Source organism: Amblyraja radiata, chromosome 8, assembly GCF_010909765.2.
Source record: "Amblyraja radiata isolate CabotCenter1 chromosome 8, sAmbRad1.1.pri, whole genome shotgun sequence".
NCBI classification, from domain to species: Eukaryota; Metazoa; Chordata; class Chondrichthyes; order Rajiformes; family Rajidae; genus Amblyraja; species Amblyraja radiata.
Genome location: NC_045963.1, coordinates 7,145,943 through 7,160,685, shown reverse-complemented (window position 1 = coordinate 7,160,685; position 14,743 = coordinate 7,145,943). Strand labels below are relative to the sequence as shown.

At 42.0% G+C, this 14,743-nt stretch overlaps 1 protein-coding gene across 4 annotated transcripts in view; it reads left to right on the top strand.

Annotated features, from left to right (window-relative positions):
* The window catches only part of exo1 (exonuclease 1), a 68,128-nt gene that overhangs the window by 499 nt on the left and 52,886 nt on the right, over nt 1-14,743 (top strand). Inside the window, exons 1-4 of one of the 4 annotated variants that reach the window (XM_033025117.1) lie at nt 299-371; nt 4,938-5,156; nt 8,864-8,983; nt 11,168-11,291. In XM_033025117.1, coding sequence (XP_032881008.1) covers nt 4,996-5,156; nt 8,864-8,983; nt 11,168-11,291 — 405 coding nt within the window. In that variant the 5' untranslated portion in view covers nt 299-371; nt 4,938-4,995. Of the gene's footprint in view, nt 1-298; nt 372-469; nt 490-4,935; nt 5,157-8,863; nt 8,984-11,167; nt 11,292-14,743 lie in introns of those variants that run through there. The other 3 variants (XM_033025118.1, XM_033025116.1, XM_033025115.1) reach the window with 3 other exon arrangements.

Below are 14,743 nucleotides of genomic sequence, written 5' to 3'. Positions count from 1 at the left end.
GGGGAATGGGGAGTGCAGGGGAGAGATAAGTCTTTGCCTTCCATCACAGTGAGGAGGAGATTCACTGTGATGGATGTTTGTGTAAATTGTGTTGTGTCTTGGATCTTTCTTGTGTGTATGACTGCAGAAACAACATTTCGTTTGAACCTCAATGAGGTTCAAATGACAAATAAATTGTATTGTATTGTATCTTCAGACTCAAGTGACCGCTGAGTTACTCCAGCTTTTTGTGTCTATCTTCGGTATAAACTAGCATTTGCTCTTCCTTCCTACACTTTTTTTTTTCGCTGTTGGAAGCGGGATCATGGAATAAATGTGGATGGAATCGGAGGCTGGGCTCAAAAATAAGGCTAGGTTAAAAACGTCCATAGGTAGTTCAGACGTCTGCGTCGTCTCCTTTCCGCCTTGGCATCTCGACAAGAGCAGAGTAATGTGAAGGAAGGAACTGCAGATGCTGCCTTACACCGAAGATAGACGCAAAATGCTGGAGTAACTCAGCAGGGCAGGCAGCATTTCTGGAGAGAAGCAATTAATGGGTGATGTTTCGGGTCGAGACACATCTTCAGACTGGTTGAACATTTGGCTAGCTGGTCGAGACCCTTCTTCAGATTATCTGGAATTCTTGCCGGTCAACGTGGCTTTGTGAAGGGGAGATCTTGTCTGATGAATCTGCTTCAATAACAGTATTTGAAGAAGTAAATAGCAGGACAGATAAAGGACTCAGTAGATGTGGTTTGCTTGGATTTTCAGAAAGCCTTTGACAAAGGTGCCACACATGAGGCTGCTAAGGACGATGAGAGCCCATGGTGTCAAAAGGCAGATACTAGCATGGATAGCAGGTTGGCTGGATGGCAGAAGGCAAAGAGTGGCAATAACCGGGACCTTTTCTGGTTGACAGTGACTCTTCACTTTGTATATTAATGATTTGGAGGAGGGGATTGAAGGCTTTGTGGCCAAGTTTGAGGATAATACAAAAACAAATGGAAGGGTGGAGAAGCAAGGGCAATGTAGAGAAAGCAGGGACACTGCAGAAGGACTTGGACGGGTTGGGAGATTTGGGAGAGAAATGGCAGATGGAATATAGTGCAGCAATATAGGGAGTCATGTGTTTTGGTAGTAGGAATAAAGGTGCAGACTATTTACTAAATGGGGAGAGAATCCAGAAATTGGAGGTGAAAAGGGACTGGAGTGCAGTTTGCAGGATTCCGAAGAGGTTAATCTGCAAGTTGAATCGGTAGTAAAGAAAGCAAACTCAATGCTCGCATTTATTTCAGGAGGGCTTGTATACAACACCAGAGATGTAATGCTGAGGTTCTATAAGGAGTTGGTAAGGCTGCATTTGGAATAATGTGATCAATTTTGTGCACCATATCTGAGGAAGAATGTGCTGGCTCTGGAGAAGGTCCAGAGGAGGTTTACAAGAATGATCCCAGGAATGGTTAACCTATGATGAGTGTTTGTCGGCACGGGGCCTGTACTCGCTGGAATTTAGAAGAATGATGGGGGGACCTCATTGAAACATACATAATAGTGAAAGGATTGGATTGAGTGGATGTGGAGATGATGTTTCCACAAGTGGGAAAGTCTAGGACTAGAGATCATAGCCTTGGAATTAAAGGATGTTTTTTTTTTAAAGGAGACGAGGAGAAAATTATTTAGTGAGAGGATGGTGAATCTGTAGGTTGCTTTGCCACAGAAGGCTGTAGAGGCCAAGTTAGTTGATATTTTTAAGGTAGAGATAGATATAATTTTGATCAGTACAGGTGCCCGAGATTATGGGGAGAAGGCAGGGGAATGGGAGGGAGAGATAGATCAGCCATGATTGAATGGCGGAGTAGACTTGATGGGCCGAATGGCCTAATTCTATTCCTATCACTTATGACCTTATGACTATCTGACGCCTCCCAGGAAGCATCGGAGAAGCGGGGCAGCAGATCCCCATGGCCAGACTTGTGGTCAGCGTCAGGAGTGGATCCGGAGGAGGTCGAGCCGGCAGTCAAAGTCGTGGCATGTCACATGTGATAACATATCATTCCTTCTCTCCAGAAATGCTGCCTGTCCTGCTGAGTTACTCCAGCATTTTGTGTAAATCTTAAGAGTAAGATAATCATCGGCAGGTGGATGGGGGGGGGAGGGGTAAAGGGTGGGGAGGTGGGGGGGAAAGAGATGAGATAATGAAAGTCTATTTCTGTGCGTGAGAGATTAGAGAACTTGTTGGAGTATCGGATTGATTCAATGAGGTGAGTGTATGGGGTTGATTGTGGGGTGATTTATTGCACTCACGAGCTAATGTTTTTTGTCGACCCTTTCGATAGTGGGGAAGGTATGGTCAATCATTACAGTATGATGGGCCAGGCAATATCCATCACTTCCTGCAGCTTTCATCGATGCCGATCATTTGCACCTGATCTCCTGTATCCTCTCTTTTCACACAGAGAGTGGTGAATCTCTGGAACTCTGCCACAGAAGGTAGTTGAGGCCAGTTCATTGGCTATATTTAAGAGGGAGTTACATGTGGCCCATGTGGCTAAAGGGATCAGGGGGTACGGAGAGAAGGCAGGTACAGGATACTGAGTTGGATGATCAGCCATGATCATATTGAATGGCGGTGCAGGCTCGAAGGGCCGAATGGCCTACTCCTGCACCTATTTTCTATGTTACTATGTCGTTCTTGTTGTGGAGTCCTATATATCGGTGAGACTATGTTTCCACTGAGGCCACATGCCAATTAGAGGAACAACACCTCGTATTTTACCGGGATTATGATTTGTGCTGTACCTTTTCATGCCTCTAGTTTCCCTCTCCCCTGACTCTCAGTCTGAAGAAGGTTCTCGGCCCGAAACGTCACCTATTCTTTTTACCAGAGGTGCTGCCTGACCCGATTAGTTACTCCAGCATTTTGTGTCTGTATCTATTATTTGAAGCCAAGTAATTTAGTACAATCTAGCAACACTTTTTAACCAGGTTGGGGGCAACCAATCAGTATGCTCTCCTCTGTACATTTTTAGAAGTTCAATAAATCTTAAACATCTGAAGAAGTAGAGGCATTAATGAGCTTTATTTACAACATTGTGCTGGGATCAGGATAGATCAGCAACAAAGTGTACAGTATATCTAAGAACTTGAAGCTGTTGACTCCCTGTACTCCTGTCCTGCTAACAGGTGCATTGTCCCTTGGTATTCCCTTCCTGAATTCATCAATCTATTCCTTGGTCTTGCTAATGTTGAGACACAGATTGTTGTCTGGAACCCGTCAACCAGATTGCTAAAGATAGACACAAAAGGCTGGATGAACTCAGCGGGTCAGACAGCATCTCTGGAGACAAGAATTTGCAGAAATTCCTTTTCTCCAGAGATGCTGTCTGAACCTATTCCTTTTCTCCAGAGACGCTGTCTGACCAGCTGAGTTATTCCAGCTTTTTTTTGTTGCCTATCTTCAGTTTAAACCAGTATCTGCAGTTCGTTCCTACACAGACAGATTGCAAATCTTTCTCCTGTACTCTTACTTGTCACTTGCTGTCTTTTGTCTAATGACTAGTATCATCTGCAAATTTAAAGATGGCGTTAGAACTGTGTCAGGCTACACTAATGTAGATATAGAGAGAGTGGACCAAAAGACTGACACACAGCCCTGAGGTGTCCATGTGCTGTTGGTCAGTGAGGAGGAGATGTTGCTACTAAATGAGTTTTACTGTTAAGTCGGATAGTGTGGAGATGGTTGGGCTGTTATTGTGTCAATCAAGTTTGATCAAAGATACTCAAAATGCTGGAGCAACTCAGTGCAACAGGCAGTATCTCTGGAGATAAGGAATGGGTGACGTTCTCAGGTCGAGACCCATCTTCAGATCTAGCTAGGTCAGTAAATAATTGAGATTGATTGTATAGACATTACTGACATGTAGCTATCCTCCATTAATAGTTTTTTTTTCTGGAGAAGTTATCCTGGAGGTTATCCTGCTCTTACCTGGAGATGTTATTGTAGTTTGTTTACTCTTTTGCATAGTGTTCACTGAGTAAAAAGTTACTGAGACTGTTTACCATGAGTCATGTGCCCCACAAATTCACTGACTACCTCAATGACTGGCATTAACATCAATGGTGGTGAGGTGCTTTGAAAGGTTGATTATATCATATCATAACAACTCCGATCTCAGCAAGAACCTGCTACCACTCCAATTTTCCTACCACAATAGATCAACAGGGGGTGCAATCTCGTTAGCTCTCCACTCTGCAGTGGATCACTTGAACAACAACCCCTGAACATAACTAACTCCAATTAAACACCGAACTACAAACTGCCGTGGTCACACTAGGGACTCCGGGCTTTGTTTTGTTTTTGCACTATGTCATGTTTTTTAATTATTAAACTTTTTTTTGTTTATTTATTGTATTATCTCATGAGTTTAGAAATCTATTGTGCTGCTGCAAGTAAAGGGCCTGTCACACTTTCACAACCTAATTCATGACCTCAGCCGGATTTGTCCTTGACTCATACTCGCAACATGGTCGTCACGAGGTCGGAGGTAGGTTGTAGTAGGTCGTGATGAGAGTCGTAGGTACTCGTGGCATCAAGTAGGTCAGGGCGTTGTTTCTAGCCTGATGAAAAATGTCCACAAGTAAAAAAGGTCGTGAATTAGGTTGTGAAAGTGGGACAGGCCATTAAGAATTTCATTTTTCCGTTTTGGTATGTATGGCAATAAAACACTGTTGACACTTCTTGACTCTTGTCTACATTGTGTTACCAATAAATTATTTGATTTTTTTGTCCCCTTCATTATCAATCAGAGACGAAGGCTTATTGCTTATTTGTGCTGCACTCACCTTCAAGTCTTGTATAAATTCCTCAATGATTTCACTTGTTGCAATTGTACTTTTATATCTTTTTGATTAAAAAAATATCAATGATCATTTACCTTTTGTTGCCTTCTATTACATAGCTTATCCATTTTAACCTGGAACATTCATGGTAACCTTTGAGAAGAGTAAAACCAAATAATGGGGATTCAAGGATTGCTACAGTTTGTTAAGGAAGCATCAGAACCAATTCATGTCAAGAAGTACAAAGGACAGACTGTGGCATTGGATATGTATTGCTGGCTTCACAAAGGTGCATTTGCATGTGCTGATAAATTGGCAAAAGGAGAGCCGACTGACCAGTAAGTCCCTTTTGCCTAGCTTGACTTTTGTGCTGTGTGGCGTTTGCACATTAGCTTTGTATTTTTGTCTGGGTACACTTGTCCTCCCCCCTCCCCACCCCCCATGCGAGAGGTACATTTCTTTCAAGGTTAATAGACTAATATAAATTGCCACAAGTCTAGTGGGTCGGATTGGTGTAAATGGGTGGTTGATAGTGTGTATGCAGTCAGCCGAAAGACCCTTTTCACATGTTGTATGACTGTGTCTTTAAAATACTTCACTTTGTTCACGCTAATTATTATTGTGAAATAATGAGTTCGTAGTGCAATAAATAGGAGGTTTGATTCCAGTTACCAGTGAGTTTGCATCACAGTAGTAATTGATACTTTCACCCAACTGTTAAACTGAGTTCTTTTGCCAGTCTAATTCAGGAAAACTTGATTCAAACCATTGCTGCTGTTGAAATCGATTCTTTATTCTGACAGCGCTGGATAATTCTTTAACCTTTCAACACAGAGCTGGCAGCTCCAGGGCAGGTCCAAAGAGCTAGTAACTTAGGTACAAACTTAACGCATTATATAGGTATTAGACAATTATGATACAGAAGGTGTGGCAAACTATTAACCAATCATTATGTTTTACCACACATTAGCTTAATTGCATTAACCAATCAACTAAATCCTTTCCAGTGATTGACAACACGTGTAGTCACGACTTTCCCTTTTCTGGCCTCTTTACAACCCTTGCTCCCTCGGTGATTTTCTTTACCCTCTTTGTTCAAAATCATTTTATTTCAATGAAGTAAAAACACAGAAATATAAAATCAATTCTCAGAGACCACCTCTCAGAATATAAGATACACATCATACAGCAATCACACAATGCATACACACAAAACATATATTTTCACTTTTGGAAAAGAAAGTTATTTCTAAAACTTCAGATTTAAACAAAGTCTAATACTTACAATCCTAATTAAAACACAATACACTTCACAAATAATTTCCATACAACTACATAGTTAAAATACAGTTACTTATGGATTACAAAGATTAAATATGAGTTTTGCCCCATTCTTACAAAGTGGTAAGGACTTAAGTTATTTCTAATCACACAATTCCCAACTCCAAGCACACAAAGGCCATATACTTGTCACACTATAAATTATAATTGCTTCTTACCAAGCTCGGGTCTAGTTTCATTCTGAATCACAACCTCCCCCTTGCTCATCCCTGGAGGAAAGGAATGTAAGGTCTCTTTTATGACTTCCCACTAATAGCATTCCACACAGCAAGTGGAAGATTACTATATGCAGACCCCAAGTTTGGCTTAGATCAAAGCAGAGTTACTTTCTCAGTTTTCTATAAACGTAAGAATCACCCTTATACAAAGGTCATACAACCATCACCTATGCCTTTTCACTTATCTCAACATAAATACATTTAAACAGCACAAACCAAATCAGACTATTATCTAGCCTTGCTGTTTAAGACCCAACACAAACAACCATAAACACTCTTTGTGACACACTTGAGCTTAGAGATGTGTCACAAAGAAAGAACAAATGGTGCCTATAGAAACATAGAAAATAGGTGCAGGAGTAGGCCATTCAGCCCTTCGAGCCTGCACCGCCATTCAATATGATCATGGCTGATCATCCAACTCCGTATCCTGTACCTGCCTTCTCTCCATACCTCCTGATCCCTTTAGCCACAAGGGCCACATCTAACTCCCTCTTAAATATAGCTAATGAACTGGCCTCAACTACCTTCTGTGGCAGAGAGTTCCAGAGATTCACCATTCTCTGTGTGAAAAATGTTTTTCTCATCTCGGTCCTAAAGGATTTCCCCTTTATCCTTAAACTGTGACCCCTTGTCCTGGACTTCCCCAACATCGGGAACAATCTTCCTGCATCTAGCCTGTCCAACCCCTTAAGAATTTTGTAAGTTTCTATAAGATCCCCCCTCAATCTTCTAAATTCTAGCGAGTACAAGCCGAGTCTATCCAGTCTTTCTTCATATGAAAGTCCTGCCATCCCAGGAATCAGTCTGGTGAACCTTCTCTGTACTCCCTCTATGGCAAGAATGTCTTTCCTCAGATTTGGAGACCAAAACTGTACACAATACTCCAGGTGTGGTCTCACCAATACCCTGTACAACTGCAGTAGAACCTCCCTGCTCCTATACTCAAATCCTTTTGCTATGAATGCTAACATGCCATTCGCTTTCTTCACTGCCTGCTGCACCTGCATGCCTACTTTCAATGACTGGTGTACCATGACACCCAGGTCTCGTTGCATCTCCCCTTTTCCTAATCGGCCACCATTTAGATAGTAGTTTACTTTCCTGTTCTTGCCACCAAAGTGGATAACCTCACATTTATCCACATTATACTGCATCTGCCATGCATTTGCCCACTCACCCAGTCTATCCAAGTCACCTTGCAGCCTCCTAGCATCCTCCTCACAGCTAACACTGCCCCCCAGCTTCGTGTCATCCGCAAACTTGGAGATGTTGCATTCAATTCCCTCATCCAAATCATTAATATATATTGTAAATAGCTGGGGTCCCAGCACTGAGCCTTGCGGTACCCCACTAGTCACTGCCTGCCATTCTGAAAAGGACCCGTTTACTCCTACTCTTTGCTTCCTGTTGCCAGCCAGTTCTCTATCCACATCAATACTGAACCCCCAATACCATGTGCTTTAAGTTTGTATACTAATCTCTTATGTGGGACCTTGTCGAAAGCCTTCTGAAAGTCCAGATATAACACATCCACTGGTTCTCCCTTATCCACTCTACTAGTTATATCCTCGAAAAATTCTATAAGATTCGTCAGACATTATTTACCTTTCGTAAATCCATGCTGACTTTGTCCAATGATTTCACCACTTTCCAAATGTGCTGCTATCCCATCTTTAATGATAAGTCTGAAGAAGGGTTTCAGCCCGAAACGTTGCCCATTTCCTTCGCTCCATAGATGCTGCTGCACCCGCCGAGTTTCTCCAGCTTTTTTGTGTACCTCTCATCTTTAATAACTGACTCTAGCAGTTTCCCCACTACCGATGTTAGACTAACTGGTCTGTAATTCCCCGTTTTCTCTCTCCCTCCCTTTTTAAAAAGTGGGGTTACATTAGCTACCCTCCAATCCTCAGGAACTACTCCAGAATCTAAAGAGTTTTGAAAAATTATCACTAATGCATCCACTATTCCAGGGGCTACTTCCTTAAGTACTCTGGGATGCAGCCTATCCGGCCCTGGGGATTTATGGCCTATAATCCATTCAATTTACCTAACACCACTTCCCGGCTAACCTGGATTTGGTTAACTATGTCCTGGGAAGAGACCCCATTAACAACCTATAGTCTAAACACCAAACTAAACCAAATACAACTTCTGACAGCGTTATAGCTGCTTCAAAACAAACAAAGCTATGCCTATTCAGATCAACATTTCCGTGTTATGATAAGCCATTTGTTCTCGTGTGTGTGTGTGTTTTTTGTACTTTATTACTTTGTGGGGACATGTATTTCTGAATCCTTAAGCTTTTCTTACCACTTAACAAAGGTTCCTCACACGAAAGTTACTATCCAAGCAATTCTATTTGTATAATATTCCCTCACGACGATTCAACAGAAATAAATAACATATAACTGCATTCTGGAGAGCCCATTTTAACTTCTAGTTGTTGAACCTTTTTTCCAAATATAAATTTGTTTTTGTTGCAGGTATGTTAGTTATTGTTTAAAATTTGTTGAAATGTTGGAATCTTTTGGAGTTAAACCAGTCCTGGTTTTTGATGGGTGCACTTTGCCTTCCAAAACAGCGGTGGAAAAGGCTCGAAGATTGTAAGTAATTTATCTAATCCAATCTGAATCATAAGACCCACAGAACCAGAGATTTTTGTTTTTTAAGCATTTCAGTAGAGATAGCTTGAAGCACTAAAGAAAGTAGTAGTTTATTAGTCCACAAACTGTTCTTCAAATGTAAACCTGGATGCTATTTTTCATGTGTGGGAAAGAACTGCAGATGCTGGTTTCAATTGAAGGTGGACCCAAAATGTTGGAGTAACTCAGCGGGACAGGCAGCATCTCTGAAGAGAAGGAATGGGTGACGTTTCGGGTCGAGACCCTTTTTCAGTCTGATGAAGGGTCTCGACCCGAAACGTCACCCATTCCTTCTCTCCAGAGATGCTGCCTGTCCCGCTGAGTTACTGCAGCATTTTGGGTCTACCTGCTATTTTCCATCTTTTAGTACAAATATTATGTTTCATTGAAATGCTTGTAGGCACTGTGGATAAATTGATATTCTTTGTTGAAATAGTTTCTGGAGTATTAGACACCTTGATTTAATTTTCGTTTACAGATTGTGTTTCCAGCCATGAAATATACAGTGCCCTCCATAATGTTTGGGACAAAGACCCATCATTTATTTATTTGCCTCTGTACTCCACAATTTGAGATTTGTAGTAGAAAAAAAATACAAGTGGTTAAAGTGCACTGTCAGATTTTATTAAAGGGTATTTTTATACATTTTGGTTTCACCATGTGGCTATTATAGCGGTGTTTATACATAGTCCCCCCCATTTCAGGACACCATAATGTTTGGGACACATGGTTTCACAGGTGTTTGTAATTGCTCAGGTGTGTTTAAATGCCTATTTAATGATGTATAAGAGAGCTCTCAGCACCTAGTTTTTTCTCCAGTCTTGAAGACCAAGGTTGTGCCAATGAATGTCAAATAATCCATTATGAGACTGTGAAACAAGAATAAAACTGTTAGAGACATCAGCCAAACCTTAGGCTTACCAAAACCAACTGTTTGGAACATCATTAAAAAGAAAGAGAGCACTGGTGAGCTTACTAATCGCAAATGGACTGGCAGGCCAAGGAAGACCTCCACAGCTGATGACAGAAGAGTTCTTTATAATAAAGAAAAATCCCCAAACACCTGTCTGACAGATCAGTAACACTCTTCAGGAGTCAGGTGTGGATTTGTCAATGACCACTGTCTGCAGTAGATATTCAGGTTACAGTTTGCCAAGAAGCACTTAAAAGAGTAACCACAGTTCTGGAAAAAGGTCTTGTGGACAGATGAGACGAAGATGAACTTGTATGAGAGTGATGGTAAGAGCAAATTATGGAGGAGAGAAGGAACTGCCCAAGATCCAAAGCATACCACCTCATCTGTGAAACACGGTGGTGGGGGTGTTATGGCCTGGGCATGTATAGCTGCTGAAGGTACTGGCTCACTTATCTTCATTGATGATACAACTGCTGATGGTAGTAGCATAATTCATTCTGAAGTGTATAGACGCATCCTATCTGCTCGCGTTCAAACAAATGCCTCAAAACTCATTGGCCAGTGGTTCATTCTACAGCAAGACAATGATGCCAAACATACTGCTATAGCAACAAAGGAGTTTTTCAAAGCTAAAAAAATGGTCAATTTGCGTGTGGCCAAGTCAATTACCCAATTTGAACACAATAGAGCATGCCTTTATATGCTGAAGAGAAAACTGAAGGGGACTAGCCCCCAAAACAAGCATAAGCTAAAGATGGCTGCAATACAGGCCTGGCAGAGCATCACCAGAGTAGACACCCAGCAACTGGTGATGTCCATGAATCACAGACTTCAAGCAGTCATTGCATGCAAAGGATATGCAACAAAATACAAAACGGGACTACTTTCATTTACATGACATTGCTGTGTCCCAAACATTATGGTGCCCTGAAATGGGGGGACTGTGTATAAACACTGCTGTAATTTCTACATGGTGAAACCAATATGTATAAAAATGGCCTTTATTAAAAACTGACAATGCACTTTTTTTTTTCTATTACAAATCTCAAATTGTGTAGTATAGAGGCAAATGAATAAATGACAGGTCTTTGTCCCAAACATTATGGAGGGCACTGTAATGTAGGTTTCTGTTTTGCTCATGGTCATCATTTTCTGTGTTTTCATCCTTTTTTGTGGTTTAACTGCACGTGGTTTTGAAAAATTATGCCTGTTGGCTTTCTGCATTACAGGTATAGGCAAACAAACTTGCAGAAAGGGAAGCAGCTTCTTCGTGAAGGCAAAACAGCAGAAGCCCGGGAGTGTTTTACACGATGTGTCAACATAACACCTGCAATGGCACATGAGGTGATAAAGGCAAGTGATTTGAGTGTTATGTTATTTTAGTTTAGTTTAGAGATACAGTGTGAAAACAGGTTCACGAGATTGATCCCTGGGATGGCGGGACTGTCATATGAGGAAAGATTGAAAAGACTAGGCTTGTATTCACTGGAGTTTAGAAGGATGAGGGGGGGATCTTATAGAAGCATATAAAATTATAAAAGGACTGGACAAACTAGATGCAGGAAAAATGTTCCCAATGTTGGGCGAGTCCAGAACCAGGGGCCACAGTCTTAGAATAAAGGGGAGGCCGTTTAGGACTGAGGTGAGAAAAAAACATTTTCACCCAGAGAATTGTGAATTTGTGGAATTCCCTGCCACAGAGGGCAGTGGAGGCCAAGTCAATGGATGGATTTAAGAGAGAGTTAGATCGAGCTCTAGCAGCTAGTGGAGTCAAGGGATATGGGGAGAAGGCAGGCACGGGGTATTGATTGGGGACGATTAGCCATGATCACAATGAATGGCGGCGCTGGCTCGAAGGGCCGAATGGCCTCCTCCTGCACCTATTTTCTACGTTTCTATGTATTAATGACACCGCGTTCCTTTGAATACAATTCACGGGAGAATTTCTTAAAACTCACTGTCATCAAGGGCTCCGGACCGCGAGCACGGGCTTCATCCTGGTGTGCAGGTGCAGTCACGTTATTTTTAAGAAGGAACTGCAGATGCTGGAACAATCGAAGGTAGTCAAAAATGCTGGAGAAACTCAGCGGGTGAGGCAGCATCAACAAAAATGCTGGAGAAACTCAGCGGGTGAGACAAAAATGCTGGAGAAACAATGGTTTTGAACAATTATTATCGGATTTCTAAAATTCAGATAAATTCATAGCGTCGCCCGGCTATCTTTCACTACTTGACTTGAGCTCATGAGATATGATTTCAGGATGCTCAGATCTTCTAATGCGATTATTGTACCGAGCGATAAATCCCTTCAGCTGTACCTGCAACTGAATTCCGATTTCCGATTTTTTGTTTTATTTTCCTATTTGTCAATTTTTTGTTGCCTGATTATTTGGCGGCCAATCAACCGCTGTCTCTAAGGGGGTTGCGTCCAATCACCGACCAGCTTCCCTTAAAATTCCCGACCAATCAACAAATCGGTCTCCTCCCGTCCAATCACATAATGCGCTGGTTACTCGGCGGCCAATCAGACACAGTCTCCGAGGAGAGTCGCGACCAATCACCGACCAGCTTCCCATACTGAAGCAGACGATGGCTGCAACCAACAGAGAAAGAGAGAGAGAGATGCAAGAAAGCTATGACATATAATACACAATTACAAATTACAATAAACAAGTTATGCATTCTTGTACTCTTACATGGGTATGACCGCACATTAAAAAATAAAAAATAAATCGGCCAAATGGCACTGCGTAAAAATACTAATTTCCTCAGCAAAATACTGATTTTCAGGTACTAGAATACTGAAATGCTCTGACAAAACTTGGCAGCTCTGTAGTAGGGGGATTTTAACTTTCCCAATATTCTTGGAATATCATAGTATGAAAGGTTTAGATCGGGTACTATTGTCAAAAGTGACAGAGTTTTCTCCGGCAATATGTTGAGGGCCTCACATGGGAGAGGGCATTGCCTGATCTAATCTTGGGAAATTGGGAGGTGCAAATGGATGAAGTGTTTGTGGATGAGCCTTTTGGGACCAGTCACCACTGTTCGATTAGGTTTAAGATGGTTATGGATAGGGACTGAGAGGACCCACGAGTTAAAATGCTAAATTGTGGTACAGCCAACTTTGACGGTATGAGAGAGGAACTCGCTCAATTGATTGGAGTAGGCTGTTTGAAGGAAAAGGAACGTTAGGAAAGTGGGATGTTTTTAAAACTGCTGACAAGTGCTCAGGATATGCATGTCCATGTTAGAGTAAAAGGCAAGGCAGACAAATGTAAGGAAGCTTGGATGACGAGGGAAATTGAGGCTTTGGTCAAGAGTAAGAAGGAGGCATGCGACAGGTATGGGCAGCTGAGATCAAGTGTATCCTTGGAGGAGTTTCAGGACTAAAAACAAACTGAAAACGGAAATCAGAAGGGCAAAACGGGGACAGGAGATGGCTCCGGCAGATAACATTAAGGATAATCACAAGAGATTTTATGTACATATAGGGGGAAAAGGGTAATCGGAGAGTGAGTGGGACCTCAGGAATCATAGTAGTCAACTCTGTGTGGAGCCACAGGAGATATGCAAGGTCTTCAATGAGTATTTCTCCTCTGTTTTTACTGTGGACTGAGGAATTTGGGGCAGTTAATGGAAGTGTTACAGTCGAAGAGATGTTGAAGGTCCTGACACATATGAAAGTAGACGAATCTCTGAGTAGCCTGATCAGATATATCCAAGGACATTGGGAAACTAGAGAAGAAATTGCAGAAACCCTTGCTGAAATTTACATTACGAAATTCGTTATTAAATAAAGAAGAGGTGCCAGAAGACTGGAGGGTGGCAAAAGTTGTGCCTCTATTCAAGAAGATGCAGGGAAAGGGCTGAGAACTCTTGGCCAGTGAGCTCAACATCTGTAGTCGGAAAGTTACTGGAGAGTATTCTGAGGGATAGGATATTCAGGCATTTAGATGGACAAGGGCTGATTAGGGATATTCAGCATGGTTTTGTATGTGGGATGTTGTGTCTCAGAAATCTGAATGAAGCTGAGGCTCTATAAGGAGCTGGTCAGACCACATTTGAAGTATTGTGAACAAATTTGGGCCTCGTACCAGGAAGGATGTGCTGGCGCAGGAGGGGGTCCAGAGGAGGTTTACGAGAATGATCCAAGGGATGAGTGGGTTAACATATGAACATTTGACTGCACTGGGTCTCTACGCGCTGGAGTTTAGAAGGATGAGGTGGGACCTCATTGAAACTTATCGAATAGTGAAAGACCTGGATAGAGTGGATATGGAGAGGATGTTTCCACAAGTGGGAGAGTCTAGGACCAGAGGTCATAGCCTCAGAATTAAAGGACGTTCCTTTCAGAAGCAGTTGAGGAGGAATTTCTTTAGTCAGAGGGCGGTGAATCTGGAATTCTTTGCTACAGAAGACTGAAGGCCAAGTCAATGGATATTTTTAAGGCAGAGATGGATAGATCCTTGGTTAGTATGGGTGTCAGGGGTTATGGGGAGAAGGCAGGAGAATGGGGTTTGGAGGGAGAGATAGATCAACCATGATTGAATGGCGGAGTAAAATTTATGTCTGGATAGCCTAATTCTGCTCCTAACTTTTATGAACATGAACTTGTATGACCAAAAAAGTTGACGAGGGCAGCAGTCAATGTTCTATATGTGGATTTCAGCAAAACATTCAACAAGGTTCCACATGGTAGGCTACTCTGGAAGGTTAGATTGCATGGGATCCAAGGAGAGATAGCTGAATGGATAGGAAATTGGCTTCATGGAAGGAAGCAGAGGGCGATGGTGGAAGGTTGC